We start from the raw sequence: 22,567 nt of genomic DNA on the forward strand, positions 1-22,567 counted from the left end.
TTTGTGCACTACTCAGGTAACGTGCTGTACTACACGTTCGGTTCATAATGTGCTCTTTGTTGTCCGATAACAATTATGAAGTGACTTCGTATTTGAGGGTTAGTTAGTTGACACACAGCGCAAGCGCCACACAGTAAAACGTTACCTGCACCTAGTCCTTCTGGTAAGCCGCAGTCACCCGGATAAGATGGGTGCAGGTTTAGTACAGTGTCTATTTTATCGTGTTACCGTTAGAAGCTCATCCGTTTTGCTTAGTGCGATTAAGGGTCAAAACAATCGGGGATTTCATCGTGGACTGAAGGTAGGTCAAGTAGAAATCACAGGAGCTTTCATTCAGGATTATTTGACATTTAGAACCCCATTAATACCATTAATTCACTTATCATGATTTTCCCTCCGTGACACGATTGGCGCAGGTCCAGTCACGTGGCCTTGGTTGTGATCACGGTCATGTCGAATTATCGACTCACCCTTATCGATATTGCAGGTGCCTTGTTTCGAAGGGCGCAGTTCTTCGAGCGCTATGTTGTGCCGTGGTGTAATGATACACTTTTTAATTCTCATGGATAGAAGAATGTCTTCAGGTCCTTTTAAACATAATTTTTAGTTAGAAATTTTAACAGTTCAATTTTACATATAAAAATGACTAACATAATATCAAAATTGTTAGAGATGTAATTTTGTGAATGACCGTTTGTATTAACATCTTCAATGTCATGTTAGCTGTGGACGATATATGAATTTTTGCACATCTATCATTTTCCTAGAAATCAGTTTCCGTGGCCTATAAATAATTAAAAATTTTTTATAAATTTTTAGTACGTAATAAAAATGTGAACCTACTTATGTCAATTTTAAGATAGTGGTGAAAATGATTACAGCAAACGTACAAGGAACTATGGGCAATTGTCGAAGACTTAATTCCATCTGTGATAATGAAGAAGTACATACAGAAGCAGTCTAAACCCGTCTCGTTTAATTCGATAATAGAGGTAAGTGTTTATCTATAATCTGAAATAAAAATATTCTAATAAATCAACTGTTATTAATTACTGTACGAATGCAGTGTTTCGTCGCCATATTGCGCGCGTAAATTTGAAATGGATAAACGTCACCTATCGGAGTATGTTCTGAACTAAAAATAATATAATAGGATAACACGAAAGTAAAGGACGTAACAGGGCTGTGTTTAAAATCTTTCGAACCTTAGTCATACTAATAAAAAATAGGACACTCCTTATATAATAGAAACAAGAGCGAATATTTAAAACCACTATATTTGAATAATTATATTTGACGTGGTATTTAATTTACAATATTCTTGTTGAAGATTACAAAATAATATTAAAAGACAAGAAATATTAAATTATTTTAAGAAATTGAAAATGTTTATTTCCTAACTTTGATGTATGTAAATTTATTTATCACAGAATTTTTTTAATAAAATAATAGTAAATATTTCTTTGGGTTATCTTTTATGGGCCCTAGATACATACCTATTTTCATAGAGATAAATGAGTTCTTGTTTCTTTTACCGATAATGATGTACTCTTTGCAAAATACGTGGGGTGTGGTGCCACCTACGATAATGTTCAGAGGTCATCAACTAGTCACTCGGTATTTATGTGTTTATCTCAAAACCTCATGAACATCATGATTTTTCTTATTTTCGGTTAAAACTTAAGTATGTTCTGGAATTTATTCACTTTAATAAAATATGGTGTCGTGCGAGTAATTAGTAATCTGATTTGGGGACAGGTATGTAAAGTTTCTTTAACGAATCGTAAATAACGCGGTTGATATTTTGATAAGTAAGAGGGTTTAGGTATTACATTGGTGTAGACAAAAATTTGATTCTATGATGATTTCAAGAGTGCAAGATTCAGTAATTTGTAACTCTATTACCGTTTATTTGTTGTGTAGTGTAAATTTCTTTTGTGCCATTTAGAAACGAGGTTATCGTATGTGTATTGTGTGAACAGTACACATCGTTCAGTAGAACAGAAATACTTTAATATTTCTTCAATACTGATTACATAATTAATGTAACGGCTCACTATTGTATCATATTAATAAAGACGGTCAATTTTTTAAATGTATGCATGTATTAAAATGTATGCTGTTCGGTTTATTATATGTGAATATTAAAATCTTTATCTGTTTCACGTATTTATACTGAATAATTGATAAATGTTACAAATCGATTGATTCATGATTTTTTTAATAGTATTTTCTTGTCGTAATATTAACATATCATTTCTTAACCTTAAAGTAACAGTAATTAACATGTATAACGCACATACATTATTTAAAGTAACCTTCCACACAAATTACAGTTACTGGGAATGTGGTTACATTTATATTATATCATAAACAATTGTAATTAAATTTTTAAAATTCTTCTTGTATTGTAGTAACCGGCAAAAATTATGAATATTGTATCGTTTTTGTATCTACCGGAAATACGTATATAAAGGTTAGTCGGTTAACTTCGTAACCGTTCGGTTTCCCTCGTAAACAGTCGACTTCACGATTCCGCACGAATATAGCCGAGCTCTATTCGCCAATCGCATCGATCCGATTTCCACGTCGTTGTCACACAATAGTGTTGTACGTAGCACATCGTTGCGCTCTGTGAATATTTTGTGTTTTCGAGTACTTTTTGGGACCAACCGAGCCTGATTGATCTCTCCAATGTAAGTGCTATTTCCAGTCATACTATTGCCATAAGTTAAATTAGAATTATTAAGTGATGTCCACTAGAAATTGTGCATGTGTAGCGTTCACTGGTACTTGATGCTTCTCTATCTCCAAGATGGCCGTCGTTTCATGGAAGTTCCCTTATGGCGTATGCCTTACAGTTTGTTTCGTTACTTGTAAATTTCATCGTATTCGTTCTTTCACAATTACCGAGTACACGCTCGCTGTACATTGTTCCAATATACTGTCTGCTCCTTCAAGAATGTGAGCATCCAAACTCAACGTTCCGTTTCGGAAAGCTAGCACTTCATTAGCATTAATTTTGGTACAAGCGTGCCCACGCGTACTCGTTACATTTTCATTTCATTATCCTACTTTTGATCAGTCTGCCATCATTCATGTCACCTCACCACTCTAATCGTCTATTCTTCGATATTTCTTGTGGAAAGATTGATTAAAAGGGTTTTGGCGGGATATTTATTTCCTGATTTCACGTAATAAATGTGTTTATAGGCTTTTATAGGGTCACAATTACACTCCTGACAAATTCGAGGTACTTTATTTATCCTTTCGAAGTGGGCTGTTTTCCTTACAGTGCTTAGTATTCTTTTACGATGCAACTGCCCACATTTTACAGAGTTTTTTGAGCTGATGTCCACGTCGTTGTCGAAAAACAGTGTCATACCACAAGCATCATCTTCACGTTCCTGGGTATCATCCATCTTCAATTTCATTTGGGACCAAGTGAGCCTCTTTCGCCATCCTAATGTAAGTACATGTAGTGTGGTTTCAGTAGAAAAAGGCTCTGGTCCTAATATCTTTTGTACGATTACGTATCGTTATCTTGTGTACATTTCATATGTTCATGATCTTCCATTCTTTCTTTCAATAGTACTACTAATCTGATTTGTTCTTTACAGAGATCCTAATTATAAAACTGTATTATAATAATTATAGGTTGTCTATCACTCAGAAGGTAAAAGTCATAATCATATCAGCTAAGTTTATCTTAGATCGTTTTATAATATCATGCCATTTTTTTTTTTTTTTTTTTTTTTTTGTTAGGTTACTCCCTTTGTTTGTAATTGTCCATCTATTATCTAAAATTTCTGATACTTCTTATCTAATAAATTTTCTATTAATGTTTAAGACCATGCATTTTATCTTCAATTGTCTGAGAAGGTTGATCCAAAATGATCCTATTCTTCTAAACAAAAGTTGCCTTAATCATAGCATTTAAAACATTTTTGACAATAACAACATAGCACATATATTATTTGTAACAATTATTACTGAATTTTGTTTCTGAAATTCATGTAATATAAGATGCTAAAAATCACTATGCACTCTTTTCATGGTTTTTCATTGTCTGGGATCAGTGCATTTACCATTTCTGTTCTCAAAACTGTTCTCAAATATCTTAGCTAAAGTGCATTGGCCTTTTATCAACCATTGCCCATGTACTAACAAGTAAACTGTATATATGCATTTCTATACAAACTCATAGGATGACCTAACCAATACAATCTGTACATATTTATTCTTTGAAAAAAAAAAAAAAAAATGGTATGTGTCATAAATCTATTTGTCATTTTACTAAAGTATTTTGTTTTCCATAATAAAAATTGGTTTATTGATACCACTGACTTTTACCTCCTCCAGTTATAACTGATTTTTTTTCACCTTACATTTTATTCCTATTCTTTACCTTGAATTAATGGTATGGCAACATGGTATGGTACAAATTAAATATTTGTATTCATTTATAAAGTAATCAGCTTTAACAAAAATGTGAGCAGCATTATTTGTGTACTTGTTAATATATTAGCTATATAAGTGAATAATTATTTATCACAAATTTGTATTCTATTGTTTATCACTTTTTGTACAAATTTGTTGATATGTACAGACTATCATAAATTTAAAAGAATAATACTATATTCTTCAAGCTTTGCTTCAGAATTTATATCTACTTCAAAATCCATGTGTCTTCAGCTACGTAGCTTCTGTGTAATATGTGATCTCAAAATGTATATACATATTATTACTATTTAATATTATGTTATGTGTTTTAGATGCCACGAAGCAAGAGGCGTCACCGCACTCGTAGCCACTCAAGAGCACGTTCACATTCTGCAGGCTCTCTACAGTATGAACACAAAAGGCGACGCATTGATTATGAAAGTCCGCAAAGCAAGGGAACGTATAGGTGAGTGTTATTAACAAAAACATCTGTCCTTAAACATTTCTGTCAGTACGGTTCTGACTGAGAATACAAGGCAATTTTATGTCTGTACAAAACATTTAATACCCAATGTTCTTTGTAAGAACACTCATGTAATGCTCTGTAAGAGAAAGCTTGCAGTAGATCTGCTAAAACATATATACAAGTCAATCAATAAGTTCATACATTGTACAGGTGATAAAATATTCATCGACACTATGTCTCAAAGCATAAGATCAGAGAGCAAATAGTGCTTACTACAGTAAACAACAAAAAACAGTAGATTTCTTTTGCTGAACCAATGTCTTTCACTGAAACCAGGCATAATTGTTGCACGGTTTTTATAAGACTTGTGTAAAAAAAGATTGATGAAAAATCAAGAGGAGGGGAATAAGTGGAGCTACGCACGAGACCAATGCCGCGTACGGTCTCCCACTCCAAGCGCTCCTAGTATATACACGAACAAGCGAATAGATATTCTCCATGAGATCTTTATGGCTGTCAGTCGTGGTCGGTGCGTTCGAGAGCATCCACGTTCTTACCGAAATCCGAATAGGATCGTCTGAACGTACGTTGGCTGTTGTCGAGCAATTTGCAGAGCATACGTGAGTGCTGATGTGATTTTTATCTGGAATCTCGTTTGGAAAGAGTTGCAAAGAGGTATAATAAGAGTGAACCTGTCGACGAAATTTCTTCTAATACACTCGCACGTTGAAGTGTGAAGTTTATTGTTTAATCCCTGTTGAATATCAAATGAAAACGTAGTTAGTTTTCGTAGAATCTTTATTTGGTTCTACGAGTAGAACGCAGTTTGCGTATCAGTATTGCTGATAACGTTTCATGGGGGAAGAAATGTTTAGGGCTCGTTATCGGTTTCTTCTTCGACCTAACGAGTTAGGAGTAAATGATTCCTTTGTTCGTGATCGCGTTTTCTGCAATATATTTTGAATGCTTGTTAAATATATGTTTATCTTAAAAAGCTTCAAACGAAGTTTAGTTAGTCTGATAGAATACCTGATATTTACAATAGTAATTGGTTTTGAATTATGAATGAAATAAACTGCTTTACATACATAGGTAATGCTCCTGAGTAATTTAAAGTAATAAAGCTTTATGTTAGATGTAAGACAGATGTGTTAAATAGATGATATCTATTAATAATTATCTTGTTATATAATCATTTTTTATTTATATAATAATAGTTTAAAAATTTCAAAGTTGGGGTGTGTTAATGGCCTAAAAATCTATATTACTATTTTGAGAAATTTCATAGTTCTAAAGTAGTAAAATTTCAAAATATTAATATTTCATTGTTTTGAAATTTTTAAATTAGTACTTTAGAGCTCCAAAATTCTTGACTCAGTTTGAGTCAAAATTGAGACTCTGACCATTCTAAATTTAGGATTGAATTTAAAGTTCAGAAATTCCAAAACTACAAAATTCTAAAATATTGAAACTCAAAATTTTTTAATTCCAGAATTAAAAAATCCCCAAATAAGGTTTTAGGTAAATTTAATTATATAATTTATTTTTCTGTTATTGAATTTCCATTCCACATAACAAATATTATACAAATAATTTAAATTATATTTTGTATAAACAAATAGTTTTGAAACTTTGCTTAAAATCTTAAAATCAAGAGTAATAAAAATTCAAATGGAAATTTCTACAGGAAGAAAACGATGAATCAGTTATCTATTAAGATAGCATATATAGATTCGTTTAAATATACGGATTGTTAATTATCTTATGCAGGAAAAAGTCGACTCGAGGAAAGGAATGAGTTCGTGATCGAATCTCGACATTGGTGTTGATTTAGTTAGTCTGACTCGTCAACAACGCGGAAGAACTCTTCTGCAAACGTGCCATGACACACGAAGGCGCGAGGATGATATCGTTTTGCAGAAGAGTTGAGATCGTTTAATTAAAATGTCCTCAGACGCCAATTGTCATTACTCTTTCAAAGCATTCCACAGCTGGAAATCTTGGCAAGCAATCAGTAGTAAAGATTTTAGAAACTAGTCTTTCATTAATGTTTTCATTTATAGCTAGCTCAGGTAATTAGTAGTTGCAAAGTCTGTCAAACCTCAGCAGTTTATTACTCTTTCAAAAATTATAACTTAACTAGTCTTTAAAGTCTAATATACTAGTATGAACTAGTTCAACAATTTTTCTTAATTTACCTACAAATTTATGTGCCCTTGAGCTCGCCATAGTGGTCACGTGACGCGTGACGTACAAATGTATTTTCTTTGTCCGACAATAAAATGCACATAATGATTTGTTATTTGTTTAAAAAGAAGTGCTTAAACAACACTGATAAATACTATTCGACTTCAAACAATTAAAATAGTAACTATCTTATTTTTCCAAGAGAAATAAATGCTTAAAATGACTTTTAAGTGCGCAACAAGGATGTTTACGATTCGTTCCGTTTTAATTATACGTAATTGATATATTATCTTAAAATTTGATATTCTTTGAATAACTTGCTATTTAAATATACTGTATTTACGGTAAATCATAAACTGATGCATATGTAAATATGTTGATTGTTTGTAAAAAACGTGTTAACGCACAATTACCCCGAATTAAGTAGAATCGATTAATCGTGCATTTCGCGAGTTAATGAGACTGTGAAACACGTAACGAGCTGATTTATTTCAACGATTAATTAAATCTTCAAGCTTTTCCCTCTGTTGCCTTTAAGGTTGCGTTAATGAACACTGATAATTTCTCTTTGGATTTACTTCCTGCTCTTCTGCAGGTCGATGACTGATCCTAATTGCATGTTGTGTATTTCAGAGTCTCAATTTCAACATTTCTTGTTGCGTTTATAAAATTGCAGCAATTTGAGCGCGCAATTTTTTTATTGCCATTAAGACCAGATATGAATTATACGGTCATTTATAGAGCTGGGCGGAATTTAATAATTTAGTGCAGTATATTATTTTCATTCGATTATTTATGCTGTTATTTACAACTGCAATAATGACTGTAATCACTGTGATGATGGTAGCATGAAATCACTATCAATATTTTTATTGAATTTTTTTATTTTTAATTTTGATTCTTTGTTTCATTTATGGTAGGAACATAGAGAAGTCTAGAAATTTTAGAAATATTTAGAATCTAGAGATATAGGTGTATGAAGGTTATAGGGATATGAAGATCTAGGGATAAATTTTATTTTAAATATTATAATGTAATAAAAAATTTAAGTGCAATTAGATATATTTTTAGTTAAATTTAATATTAAAAATCTTATATATTACAAATTTTATATATTGAAAATATTACATATTACAAATTTTACATATTGAAAATATTATACGTTACAAATTTTACATATTGAAAATATTACATATCACAAATTTTACATATTGAAAATATTACAAATTACAAATTGTAGATATTAAAATTATCACATATTAAAAGTATTAAATATTAAAAATTATAATTGTATGTTAAAGATGAAAGGTTTAAAAATCTAGAAATTCACGAACCATAAAATTTCGCGGAATCGTTTGCAAAAAATCTATAAAGCTTTTTAATTACACCGCGATCGAATTAATTAACTTCGTTACCGGCATAATTAATCGCAGCTGCAAGCGTTCGTGCGATCGTACGATAATAAAACATTGTTACATACAAAACAGCATCTGACTATGGTATATTGTTCCGTGCAGTAATAAAAATCCTCGCTATTTAACATTATAATTGCTTCATACATTTATATTGTTGCAATAAAAGCAGTCTCCCGCTACTAACGAGCATTTCTTCATTTTACACAAATTACTTTTTCCTACGTCGTTTCTCGTTGCTCAATGCAGCGAAAGGGTTAACAAATATAGCACGGAGAAAACTGATCGAGCTTAGAATCTAGGTATTTAGGTCCTCGTACTTGTTTATTTTCTCTCGAGTAGCTTTATTTGTTCATCCATCTGAAGGGCTTTGCTCAGGGTCGACAAACTTTGTAGAATTTGTTACTAAAAATACGTATCACCCTATTTGACACAGTTTAAACTGGCACAGTAATATTTAAAATTTTTATCATTTATTAATTATCTAACTTATTGTGTGATCACCACACAATATTTATTTTTTTTGGACAAGTAAATTGAAAACAATTGGTAATTAAAACAAAATTGTTTAGTAATTTTAAAATAACAGAAAAAATAATACTTGTAACGTTAAAAAATACTAATTACCCTAATGGTTCAACTTGATAAATGAATGAACTGTGAATAAATTACAGTCCCTGAGTTTTAGTATTTGCAATATTTATTTTTAAATTTATTAATTAAAAATAAGAGCAAAATGCATACCAAATTTGAATAAAATTTTAATTTACAGTATAATAAAACTTTTAGCCTGTAAAGGGTATCAGTTTATATGAATTTTAAGCAGTTTATTTTCATTCATAAAACGAAATGCTTATCTGTAATCAGGAGCCTTTTATGCAGCAAACGTGATCGAAGAAAAAAAGTCTTTGTGAAAAGATGACAATCTTGATAAGTTGTTTGCCATATATTCAGGCAGGTTTTTCGAAGAGATCAAGGACTGTTCCTCTTTAGAGTCCTGTCTAACCTAAAACGAAGTTGTATTCTATACAGAAAACTTCTTTTGTTGTGTTCGACCTTCGAACTTCGTTCGAATTCGTTTCCTCTTCCTGGTCAGAGTATTCTCTTAGCTTAAATGTTCAGTTTGCTTAAATCGATTAGCATTATTAATTTCTGTTGAAGGAATTAGATCAGTGTGAAACAGTGATCTAGTAATTTTGAGATTTTAAATTGTTTACTTCAAGCATTTGAAAATATTAAATTTTTAAATTTACAAATTTGTTAACTTGAAGATATAAAAATAGTCAAGTCAAAATTTATTTAAAAAATGTTCAAACTTTCAATTATAGAATATTTCAAACTTAACCTCTAAATCAATAAATTTAAAAAATTAAGTAACACAAAAATTTCAAAATTATTTGTCAATTTATCATTATCCACCCACCAAAATGATTATTTTTAAAAGCGCGAGTTGCTCTAAATAAACCAAGCATCTTCTCCGGTGATGTGTCGTTGAAAAGGGGGCCTAAGAAATTTTAAATATAGCCGAAAGAGAGAACCTTCTATCTCGTGGTAAACAGACGCCTATAATACGCAGAATGAGTCGTTTTTTGTACACGAATGGAGAATTTCGAAAGTTTGTATATAAACAGAGATTCCTCGAGTTGGTTCGTTTCTAACCTAAACGAGTGTCAGGTATAATTGATCAAAGAAATTTACAATATCATTCTTTGATACGTCGAAGTGGGAAACGATGCACTGATAACATCGCCAGCGATCACGAAACTGTTCAATTATAATTCAGGTGACAAGACGGACGGAAGTTAAAGGATGCCGGTCCTCTACGTCGCCCTCGCTTCCTGGATTCCAAGGTACGGTATGCTTGAAACGTCCTCTACAACAGAGAATAACAAAATAACTCTTAAGAAATTCATAGATATCGATAGGCGTTTCAGATGCCACATGTGAGAAATGAAACAATTAAGAAATGTACTGAAAGTGTACTTTTGTACAAAAGTACAAACATACTCTGAAAAAATAATACGTTACTATATGAAGAGTTTTGACTAAAAATTAAATACACGCTTGGTAATTATTCTCTTGCGAAACTTTGAACTAATTCTGAAATTCAATAAGGGTTGTGTGTGGTAAAATTACTTAACTTTTTAATTACCATGACTTAGAAATATAGTGTATTTCAATTTTAAAGCACCGGTATCCATTACTCGGATTAAGAATTTAGGAATTTGTTTATTTGAAATTAAAAAATTTTGGAAATACAGAATTTCATATTTTTAAATTTCCTAATTATCAAATTTCTAAATTTCTGAATTTGAGAGTTATATTTATGACTTACTAGAGTGCTTAATGAATACATGAACTGTCTGATACCTAACTGTAAAAACATAAAACAAACCGCACAGAATATGAGTTGCTTAACAAATGAAAATATTTTAAAATCAAACATTTGTGTAAACATCCTCAGTTTAATCATGACTGTATTTTAATGCTTCTCTTAGCTTATCATTTTTATATCCTGTTGATATCTGATGTGTAATGTAAAATGAGCTCAAATGAGTCGCTTCAAAATGAGTGACACTGTTATTACTAACTTCCGCTTAGTAGTTTGTATTATAGAAGTTGATTCTATAGCAATTAACTATGAAGATTATCTTGGTCATTTGATGTATAATTTGTGGTAAGAAAATGGTTAATTGTTAATAATTTGCACTTCGAAGCCTGTAATTCTCTTGTTACAGTGTTCTATTGAACTGAAAATCCTTGGAATTTCATAGAAACAAGTTATTTGTTACTTTTTCTGCATTAGAAAATATTTGTTTGACACTCAGTATCCATTAGTATTGGTTTAATATTTTCCTAGTATAAAATTGACAGATTTGAATATATAATTGGTGTGAATTAGTGATAATAAGTTATTTATATAAAAATAAAGAAACATAAATATAGATACTCAATTGAAAACGTTGAGTAATTACCCAGGTCAAAAAGGCCAACAAAGATAATTTCTTCATTAATTTTTTTAATTGACACTATATATTTCACAACATGGTGATAGCAGACAAGAAAAGTAGAGGAAGAAGTAGCAATTCTAAGGTCAAAACTAAAGTGTTAAATATTTTACAGTATATCATAGCTATTAAAGTGTGTCTATTATACAGTAATAGAAATAAAACAGTATACACATTTAAATTAATACATGTGCTTCTGGGTAATAGTTCCTTTCATTTTTCTTTCTTTATAATTTGTTGAAAAATACTTATTACTTAGAGTTGATACATTATAAACATCCCTTACAATTTCTGCTTTTTGGCTTCAACAGGATGGACATGTGAAAGATATGTGAACAAAGAGCAGCAACAGAAATAAATATAGCTATAAGAGATAAATATTATTGTTTACCTGAAACCATGTGGTGGAAGTAAATCAAGCAAGAGAACATGAAGACTGCAACCAGACAAAATTATCCATATGTTTGTCACAATTCTGGTACATAATCCATTCATTCAGATCTGCTTATTTTCGTCTCATGTAAGGTTAGGTTGTTTTTATTTGTACTTCACAAGTTAGGTTATTTTTATTTGAACTTCAAAAGTTAGGTTATTTTTACTTGAACTTCAAAGGTTAGGTTATTTTTATTTGAACTTCAAAGGTTAGGATAGATTATGTATTGTACCTCAAAAGTTAGGTTAGTTTATTTGATCTTGCTTGAACTTCAAACATAATGTATTTATACATGCTTTTTATAGTTCTTCTATTAGAAGCAAATTAGGAATAGAAATAGTATTTCAATAAAATACATGCATACATCATTGTTATATAGATGAAAGAATTGAACAGAGGTTAAGTTCATAACATGTTGGCTATTTTAAAATTACAATTGTGCAAAACGACTACCGCTAACATGAAATATGCATTATTAATATCAAATGACTACATTCTGATATTTCTTTATGACTGTTTTATTATTCAAAGTATGAATAAATTTTATTGGAAGATCCTGAATATAACGGTAATATGATTAATCATGTTTCAGAAATTCTTAAACTTCGGTTTTATGGAAGGGCTGAAAAGCTACTTTAAAGTGTAATTCAAAGTTAAATAGCAGTTCTCGACCCTGCAAAACAACTGCGTGTGATCAAAAGTTGCCAGAAAAGAATATCGGAAGGAGGTTGTTTGTTTCCTGCGGATGGTCCTTCTTTTTTTGGCAGCAGTAACCACGGTCAAAGGTGGGAGGAAACGTTGCGGCTAAAGAGGGTGGCCTTTGCGCATAATCCTATGACCTCTTTAACGCCACGATCCTTCGAAAAGGATACACTCGGTGCGCTATCAATTCCACATTCCCGTAGGCGTTTCGAAGGATTTTTGGACAGGATCCAAACGCATCTGAAGGGAAGCTGCTGAGGATGCGCTCCCGGACATTTCGACCAATCCATGTTACCGTGGCGAAACTTCCAACGCGATGAGTCGAGCACATTTTCTTCCACACGCTCGCGTCACACAGTGATTTACATCGAGCACAACTTCCGAACAGTCTTGTTTTATACGTCTCCATAGACAGTCCGCTCTTTTCTCTTTTAAACGCGCGATCACAGTGTCCACAATTGATCGTCCTTCAACTCGTGTCAGCCTTTATTTTCTTCCGCTACAGGAACGCAATAAATGTTGAACGGTTTCATCGAAGCACGCCAAGATTTGTTTGTGGTTCGTATTTCAGTGAATATGCGTTTATTCTGCATTAGCTGTGCGTTGGATTTAGAGGGCTTGCGATACGATCTGGACAAATGTGACCCTCTCTAGGAAATTGGATATCTGACCGTTTCGGATAGGATCAATTTTGGGATAATGATGTTTTGTACTGTTCTGTCAAATGTTATGGTTAACCTTGGTTGTGTCGAACTAAATGTGATAAAGCTGTGATGGAATTTGATTTCTGTTAATTGTTTATCAAGTTCCAAATATTTTTGGAAATTTCTAGTTTAGAAATTTGAACATTTTCATATTGAGAGATTTTCAAATTTAACACTTGTCAGTTTCATCCTTTCATTTTTGCATTTTCAAATGTTTATAATTATAAATTCTCGAAGCTTGATGTTTGGTAATTTCAAATTGTGAAATGTAGAAACTTGTAACTTTTGAAAATTGTAATTTACAAAATATAGAAACTAATGTTCAAAGTTACAAACTACAAGGAGCAGACTTTTAATAATATCAATAATATTACTGTTTATTTGTATTCAGCTGTCCTCAAAGTTATTTCATAAATCATTTAAATAAATTAAGAAGCATTGAAGAATATTTTCTAGACACATAAGACAGTTTATTATCAAATAATGGTACTCCAAATGATGATCAGATCTATAAGGGGAGAAAAAAGCGAAGGACGTATGTTGGCACACGTTTTTGTGTACTATATAGTTCCTCATTGAAAGTCCGTGGCATTAGCACGTTGTCCAATTAAAAATCTTTTGATGACTTCCTTTGTATGATTCATCGGTAGCATGGCAAATTTTCGAGCCTTTTTTGTCTCAGATTTCTTTCTATCTCTACTTTTTATCCTTCTATTGTAATTGAGTGAAAAATGGCATTCACCCAGTGGAATTTTTCTTTTGATTACATCATGATTTGTTAATTACTGGAGATAGGTGTATTAGCGGACATGGTAGACTTTTTTGTAATTAGTTTTTTAGGGAAAATAATCATTTTAAATTTGGGAATTTGTGATTTTAGAAATTTAAGAATACTGATTTGGGTTTTTGGAAGTTTGGAAAGTTCAGATTTAAGAAATTCAGAAACTTAGTCATTTGAAAAATTAAAAATTCAGAAATGCAAGAAACTTGGTAATTTGGAAAATAAAAATTGTGAACCCTAGGAATTTTATAATGTAGAAAATGAAGAATTTAGAAATTCTGGAATTTGGTAATTTGATAATTAAAAAATTTAAAGGAGTAATTTGTAATTTGCAAATATCATACAAAAATTCTGAAATTTAGGAATCTAATAATTTACAAATCCAGAAATTAAAAACATATAATAACATGAAAATTTGAAATCTAAATGTGTGAAACTTTTTTAAATGACTAACTTTCAGACTTGATAAATCTTTGCACTGGGGTGTATAACCTCTCCCTAAAAATTCTTTAAGCACAGATAATGAATTTTTGCATGACACGATTTCATGAAAACCGAATACGATAACCGTCATCGGGAAGCGATAACAGACAACCAGCAAAGAAAGAACAAAGGTTACAGATATGCAACCTTGAAATTCGGATTTCTGACGCAGTCAACTCGATCAAGACGTTGCAGAAGACGTCAGCAAGAATACTCTTAAGTGAAATGGTCTATTTGAAGGCAGACAGAGCTTAAGTAGGTCAACTCACACTGTTGCTTTGAAATGCGTGGTACATTTCGTGCTGCAACGTGCAGGGTAAAGCCTGATTCTCAGTCAGTTCCATTTTCAATCCAAATATATTCTATGTTTAAGCGTTTCGAGCTATAAATCTTGTCCTGCATTTTACTTTACATTTTTGTACATTTAATACAGAGGGTTGCAAAGAATTTTTAACCATTAATAATTTCATGTACATCCAATGTCAGAGTTGAGGACATTGTGATAAAAAAAAGTTATTTTAGTGCAGATAAATTTTAGAATTTATTTAAAAAACCTGGCATTTCTGTGATATTGCAAAATTTGTTTTGAAAGGTTTTTATTTTGAATTCACAGTATTTGGGTTTTTGAAAATTTAGAGGTATAGAAATTTCAAGGGTAAAAATTGAAAATACAGAAATTTAGGAATTTGGAAATTTGAAAATATAGAACTTAAGAATTTGGAAATTTGAAAATTCCTAAAAGTCCAAATTAAAAATTCTCAAGTTCTAAATTTAAAAATCCCTGAAGTTTCAAACCTAAAAATTTAGAAACTGAAATTTTTCAAAAATAAAAGATAATATATTTTACAATCACCAAGGAAATAGTTTTCTCTCAACCTTGTAATTTGAAATCATTTACAACATATTTTTAGACTCATACTACTTAAAGTAATTGAACGAACAATTCAGATGAAATTACCGTGTAAATCAATTTAATTGCTGTGTAAATTATAATCGCCAGTTACAGTTAACATTTATCGTTAATGATCGAGGCGTATCTTATAAATAATTTACTCGAATGCTATTTTAGCTTGTTTAATTCGTTCTAATACGCTCGGCAAGTCGTACACGATAGAGGTTTGTGGTTTTCGTTCCAGAAGATTTAAATTTCAAGATCATCGCGGATAATGAGCCAAGTGAGCTTGAACCTCGTTTCAACTTCAATGATCTCGGAAGACGAGTTACCGTATCGAAAGAAACGTTCAGAAAATTATTGCGATATTCTGTTCTGATAAAATAATGATCTTCGTGCTGCTATCGGTTAGAAAATAGCGTAATTTTCCTTTCTCTCGTTTTTACTGCGCGGTCATCACCGTAAGCCGAGTGAAAGTGAGATTCTACCAAACATCAGCGGAGTTTCTAATTTTTGTTCTAATGTGGACAAGAAACGCAACGGTATTTAAAACTGTTTCAGATTTCCTGACGTTATTTATTTTTCTAGATTTTTAGTTTCAACTTTCAGATTATTTTATTTTTTAATTTCCAACTTTGTCAAATTTATTTCTCAGTTTTCAAATTTTTTAGAATTTTTGAATTTCTCAGTTTCCAACTTTTATTTCTTAATTTTCAAATTTCTGTTCAAATTTTCAACATTTACTGTTCACCAATTTCTAAATCTTAGATTCTCCCAAATTTTTTAATTTTCAAATTTCTAAACTTCAAACTTATTTCTAATCTCATAACTGCCTTCATTTGCAAATTTTGAAATATATCAGATAACTTAAAATTACATTTTTTATAAATGCAAAAATAAATAATGTGTTCCCCAAATGTGTAAGAAGTTCCTGTGTTCGGTATTTTCTGAATTACAACGTCGATAACCGATCCCGATAACTCTTCAATCACTTTACCGCCAGCATACCAAGTACAGTTATTTCATCAGCTCGTCGATAAATCTCAATAAACATTGACGTTTTCAGCGGAGAACGCGTGCTGAGGTCACGTCAGCACGACCGTGGAACGAGCCAGGAGCGGCGATACAAGCGGAGCCATCGTCGATCGCCGAGCAGTGGCCGACAACACGGACATCGTGATCGCGATCGTGATCGTTTAGCGCATCCGACCTCGTCCAGGCGTGCAAGGATCTATCGCCATCATGGTTCATCGTCGACCAGCCAGGATCGGCATCGGCATCGTTCGCCGTCCTCCAGAAGTCAGGTGAGTCTAAAGGTGCCATGAAACTGTCCTAGCCTCGTTTAAGATCGTGAATGTAGGATCGTTTTGTTGATCCCTGTACACCAGCCGGACCCTCTGATCCCCTGAAACCCTCTGACAGGTACCACGATACTCTTAAAAATTGCTCGAAACTCTCACGAGTTCGTCGTCCTGGCCTTCCGTGAATTTTCGCGATCGCTCTTCCAATATAGAACCGCGTGAATCATCCCTGGGTTCGCGAGGGACGCGCGATGTCCTCTCGCTGTTAGCATCGTTATCTTGGAGATATAAATACGCGGCGAAGAGAAGGCAGATCGATAGGAGGAAGGAATGAAGAGACAAGAAAAATAAGAAAAAGAAGAGTCGAATCGTGAGAAGAGGAGGAGAATCGGTACGCGCCAGAAACGCGCGAGAGAGATCAGTCTCTGGAGAAGGCCGCGACGCGACTAGCGCGTACCCGGAGCCGAATGCCGATGATTCTTCTTTCTTAGCCAGCGTCGGCTATTTTCGACCGGTGACTATTTTCGAGGAGGACTCGACACACGGTTCCGCCGCGGTTTTAGTGCGAGTCCGCGCCAGATGGCCAGCGCAACACCGTCCGCATCGTCGTCGGAAAACGCGCCGGCAGGGAAGCCGGTTCGCCGGAGGCCAACACACGAGTTTCCTCGCCGATCGATCACCGGGAAGTTGCGGTTCGATCGCGAAATCCGCGTGCGAGTTCTGTTCGAGCCACGATGTTCCAGTCCTGAACCGAAGACACGTATGTCCAGAGTGGATGACAAAGTGTACCGTATCCTGAAGGAGATCGAGGTTGGATGCTGAAGAGATTAGCTTTGGAAGGAAGACCCGACGGTGTTTACGCGCGGTGAGGTAACCCGAGGCGCTAGATCATCCGAGCGGGCTGACCCAGAATCGATCACAACCTGGATTTAGAAATACTCGTAGCGGTTGGCAAGATGCTCCCGTGAGAGCGACGGAGGTGTTTTATCCTAGAATCCAAAATTGCCTCGCACCCAACGCATACCGTCAACCTGGATCATCCTGGAAGCTGGTGCACGCGTGGCGGCGGCGGTCTGGCGGACGGTGGACCGTCCTCAGCTTCGTCGTCGTCGTCGATGATCGCTGGACAGGATCTGAACCTGTTGATGCCCACCGGGAACATCTCCTGGTGGCCCAGACACGGCTGGGAGTCCTGGGTGCAGTGTAACGTGCCCGAAATGACTGGGCAACTGGATACGAAGCTCGACGTGACGCCGGAGTCTAACGGCACATCCACTTCCGAGGTAGCATGAACGAAACGAGATGCTTGTACACCGTAACGATACATCCTGCGATAATGGTAGAGACCGTGCGTGTGCGTGTCTGTGTGTATGTGTTAACGCATCGCTGTAATCATTCGGGCTTTCTGTACTCTCTGGTGATCTCACGTTCACCAATCGCGTTCTGATAATCCCCTCGCGAGTCCAGTCTTGGGTACGTCGTTATTAGCTAGAAAACTTTCAGTCGATTCACTTGTTCTTAATTTTACGTGCTCCAGATTTTCAGGTTTAACGTGAACGGTTGGAGGAGCTAGTTGAGTGCGATCAGACGATTTGATACGATTTGAACACGTCTGGATATGTTACATCTTTGGTTATTTTGCGAATTAAATGGAATAGTAAGGTATTTTTCTGTTACTTATTTATGACATAGTATAATGGATGGTCTTTGAATGATAGCTTGCATTACATGTTCCAGTATGAAGATAAGACTTTCTGTTGTCGTACACATGTTCTAGAGGTCATTAATCATTGCTGGTTAATTGGCACGCTTTTACTTTGATATGGCTGCACAACAAAACTCGGTTGCTGTCGAATGAGATCTGAGGAGTCATTTAGACAAATCGAGAGATTACATAGCCTATGTCGGAGAAGAATGACTGATAATGTTTTAAAGATGTGTTAGAAGAAGATACTTTACTATTTCATCTTCGGAAAATTAATCATACAGAGATCCACCGAGCATGTTAGCATTCCTCGAGAGAAAAGCGATATAGAAGCAGATCTTACAGTACTTTAAAATTAATGTAAGATAACGGTCCAACAGTGAGACGACTACTTGGACAGTTCCAGTATTTAGACGCTTTTGACTCAGCAGATGCAAGAAAAGCACTCATAAATGGACCTGTCCAATTACGTATCCGTCCAACTGTGGGGCCCGTTATCTTATATCTACTTCACACGACATGATTCTGTTCTGGCTTTATTGTACACTCGTTTATTAGATAGTGTACATAGCAATTTTCTAGTATTAACACTTTCACTACCAAATATCACACATGTATAGTACAAGAGTTAGAGTCTAACATCACATATTTGTTATACTAAGTAGTGTATTTTGGTAGTATGTCTATAAAAGCATGAGTAACGTTGTGTTAAATTATAATAATTAGATACAAGGACTGTGAAGAGCAATATGTTTTTTAAATAATGGTAGAGAACTTGTTAATCCATATGTGGACAATGAAAATGGAAGACTTTGTGATTTAAAATATTTTACATAAATTATTAATACTGGTGGAATTTTTCAAAATGACACAGCTTAGGTTACTTATATTGAATTGAATAACTTTTGTGGAGATGAAGGATTGTATAACCTCATGTTAAAGTCTCAGGCACATGATTGTCCACATAAAGTTAAAGCGGTAAATCTAAATAATAACACAGGGTATCCAATTGTCCACATAAGTGTTAAGACGAATATAAGGAACTATATTGTATTTCTCTCTGAGTAAAGGTAACATGTTCGATACGAAAGGACAAACAAAAGTGAATGTACCTTACGTCAATTGCGTATCAGAGTAAACCTTCATTTCGAGCAGCGTGATAAAAGCGACGACGTTGAAGAGCACGCATACCGCGTTAGAATGTACCCAAGACTGAACTCGGCGTAACATCGCGAATCACCTACGCATGTGTACTTGTTTCTTCTGGCATTTTGCCACGCGCAGCAGCAACGGTGACACGAAACGAGCGGAATAAGCCAGCGAGTGAGCGAGCGATAGTTAGCTAGGTACTCGCCTTAACATTTAAACATGCCGCCCAACCACAACGATCCGCTCGCTCGCTCGTCTTACGAGGCAATCATGGTGCACGCGTTTCACGCTTCTCGGTTATATTTGGCAGACTCGAGCGGAGGAACACGATAGACGCGCGCTCTCTCGTTCTTCTTCGTGCCCTATCTCCTGTAACCCCCTCTGAAACTGCAACTCGTTTTCTATTATTCTCGAGATAACGATTGTACGCGTTTCTGGAACCGTCAGAGTGACGGAAGCGATCAAAGTGCGATACTGATTGCACGAACATGTTCTTTTCTTGGACGAAAGTCTCTTTGTCTCTGCGGTTTGGTGCACGCTCGACAATCATGATCTCTATCTTCGCGATTCGCGTGTTATCCGCAGCCTTGAGGTCGTTCAAGGCGTTTCGTTGTACCGTAAGTTCTTTGCTCGAGTATTTTCGTACCGGAACACGAGTTTCACGGGAATCGAACCAGAATCTAAATCACCGCTCTGCGTGATGTACGAGGATGCGACGAAAGAAACGAATCCACGTTGCCAGATAGAAATTTCGCGCAGAAACGTGGGTGCTCGTGGGCGACGCGTCGCGAGAGAACTACGCCGCTATTTTCTACGCCACGCGTATTTATACCGATACTCGAATTCGCGGAGGATCCACGACACCCGGAGGAGACCTCGATATCATCGAATCCGCAACCTTGAAGACAAAAACCCCTGCTCTATTTTTAGAACGATTCCAACCTTCCACTCCGAGCTTTTCGAGTATCTAGGATTTATAATCGGAAAGAATCTTGGAAACGCTACGCAGAAACTAGCCAATCGATTCTGATGTTGTATCTGTGATAGCTGATGTGAATGGTCTTCAAGTTAATCGCTACAACTCTTCAGGAATGTTTTATGGGTTAGCTATTGGATTTGCATTGGATGTGGAGTATTTTGAATTTCTGCAATTGCTTAGCAAGGAAGAATTTTGTTCTTTTCGCTATTAAAACTTAGGTTCATCAATTGTAGACCCAAAGTTTGAATCCTTGATAAACTATATTCTCATTCTAATTGGTCATAATGACTCAAATCTTCAGTATGTTGGTACACAATCTGTAGGTAGCATTCTATTCCAATATTTACTCTAAATAACTTTCATATATCTTCAAGTTTAGTCTCAGTTTAATTTCATTGACAATTTTCTCATTCCAGCAGGAAGTTACAATTCTTGGTACAGTGATGAATAAACAATGAATGAGCAATGTAGTCAAAATTTAGAAAGAATGTTTCATCTCTTCAAGCTTACTTTATACTTGTTTTCTTCTAAGTCCTAGAAGTTTCTCTTCGTTACTGAGTCTTGATGAAACAAGAAAGTAGACCTCATCAGTCAACAATTCTGTTGAATAATAAAGGTTTAACATATGAAAACTACAAGTGACTTAAAGTTAATTTAAATATTTGCAAGTGATGCTTCCAGTGTTCAGACACAGAATGTCCACAATTAAAGGATTCTTTATGTCGCAGTTGAGGTTCGTCTTCGGGATTCATTCAGCAGATGGTGCAACAAGTTCGCCAGCGTCCACGTGGTGCCGCTCTCGAACGAATTAGACCCGTTCTAATTATGCGATATGTGTAGATCGGTATTTCATCGCGCACCACGAGAGCTTGCTCCCATTCGAACGTCGTGCTCGGACGATTTCGTAATTTCTATATGTGTCAAGGTGCGTGCTGGGAGACACAAGGCGCTATGTTCGCGAAAACACAAGGCCTCTGATCGTTTCCTCGTGCAATGGCTCCATTGTGCACGAATTCTCCCTCTCTATGCAGCAGGAAGCTGCGATGCTGCCAACACCGATCTTTAACCCTTTACTCTTTAATATCGTGTCTGACTCAACATTGTGTTCATTTATACTTCGTTACTTAATCCTAAGAATGCGTTACTTGTATCTATAGGTACTCGACTAATGACAGATGAATGGTTCTTAATTTATTTCTGATCACTTTCTTCTTTCGTGATGAATGTAATTCGAAAAATTTTATTGTTGAAAGATCAGCTCTGACCCACATTGCAAATTTCATTATAATGCGTTTTAAAATATTTTTATTTGTATTATGTGTGAGTAATTATGAATTGAAAAATATTTTGCAATGTTATTCGACATAATTTAATGATTCGACTTGGACATAATTCAGTGATATGAACACTTGGATGTAGTTCAGTAAAATACTTGGATATAATTCAATAATATTGAATTTATATAGTACAGTTATTTGTTAGTTTTCTTCGGTCGTTTGTTGTTTCATATATACTGTGATCATTTTTGTTTATAATCTTGAAGACACACGTGGACTCAACTCTTTATATGATGTAATATAAGTAACAATATTGTTATATAGATCAAATAGTTCATTCTTAGCGTTTATATGTTAATCGAATAAGTTCTATGAACTTTCTATAGTTAATTTATTGTAGTGTTATAGAAAAGCTACCAACTACAAAGAGTTGATCTATTATTACATCATGAGTGTACTGACTAGCTAGATTAACCTAATTGCAAGTTTCAATGGATGTTTATAGATAAAATATGAACACCTTTCTTAAAAAACAGAAAACTTGTGTTAGGCTCTAAGATACTGATACGGAGATAATATATGAGATTAGTAATTGGTATAATAAAAGTTTGAAGATAACTCAGTATATCACAGAAAAATGAGCAA

The 22,567-nt window shown here is 34.3% G+C and overlaps 1 protein-coding gene and 1 long non-coding RNA gene across 3 annotated transcripts; one reads left to right on the forward strand and one right to left on the reverse strand.

Moving 5' to 3' along the window:
• Positions 1-166: 166 nt before the first annotated feature.
• LOC143265650 (uncharacterized) lies at positions 167-17,928 on the forward strand. 2 transcript variants are annotated; one of them, XR_013040313.1, is made up of 5 exons: positions 167-301; positions 882-992; positions 4,776-4,909; positions 10,292-10,358; positions 16,578-16,679. XR_013040313.1 is itself a non-coding variant. In XM_076538980.1 (5 exons), the coding sequence occupies exons 1-5, from the start codon at positions 188-190 to the stop codon at positions 17,079-17,081; spliced, it is 654 nt and encodes a 217-aa protein (XP_076395095.1). In that variant the 5' UTR covers positions 167-187; the 3' UTR covers positions 17,082-17,928. The 2 variants fall into 2 exon arrangements, 1 of the variants encoding a protein (XP_076395095.1); XM_076538980.1 differs by lacking the exon at positions 10,292-10,358 and adding an exon at positions 17,025-17,928 and having other exon boundaries at positions 16,578-16,815.
• LOC143265651 (uncharacterized) lies at positions 8,355-21,830 on the reverse strand. Its single transcript, XR_013040314.1, has 4 exons — positions 19,630-21,830; positions 12,822-13,150; positions 11,908-12,017; positions 8,355-10,381 (listed from the first exon to the last, which is right to left on the reverse strand). It is a non-coding gene; the product is annotated as an uncharacterized LOC143265651 (long non-coding RNA).
• Positions 21,831-22,567: the final 737 nt, after the last annotated feature.

Source organism: Megachile rotundata, chromosome 13 (genome assembly GCF_050947335.1).
Source record: "Megachile rotundata isolate GNS110a chromosome 13, iyMegRotu1, whole genome shotgun sequence".
Classification (NCBI taxonomy): Eukaryota; Metazoa; Arthropoda; class Insecta; order Hymenoptera; family Megachilidae; genus Megachile; species Megachile rotundata.

Bases quoted from the DNA above. Each gene is read 5' to 3' on its own strand.
- LOC143265650 (XM_076538980.1), top strand. From the start codon at position 188: ATGGGTGCAGGTTTAGTACAGTGTCTATTTTATCGTGTTACCGTTAGA. The intron at 4,910-16,577 runs GTGAGTGTTATT...TGACGTTTTCAG, and splicing joins CAAAGCAAGGGAACGTATAG to CGGAGAACGCGTGCTGAGGT. The intron at 16,816-17,024 runs GTGAGTCTAAAG...CTTCCAATATAG, and splicing joins CGCCGTCCTCCAGAAGTCAG to AACCGCGTGAATCATCCCTG.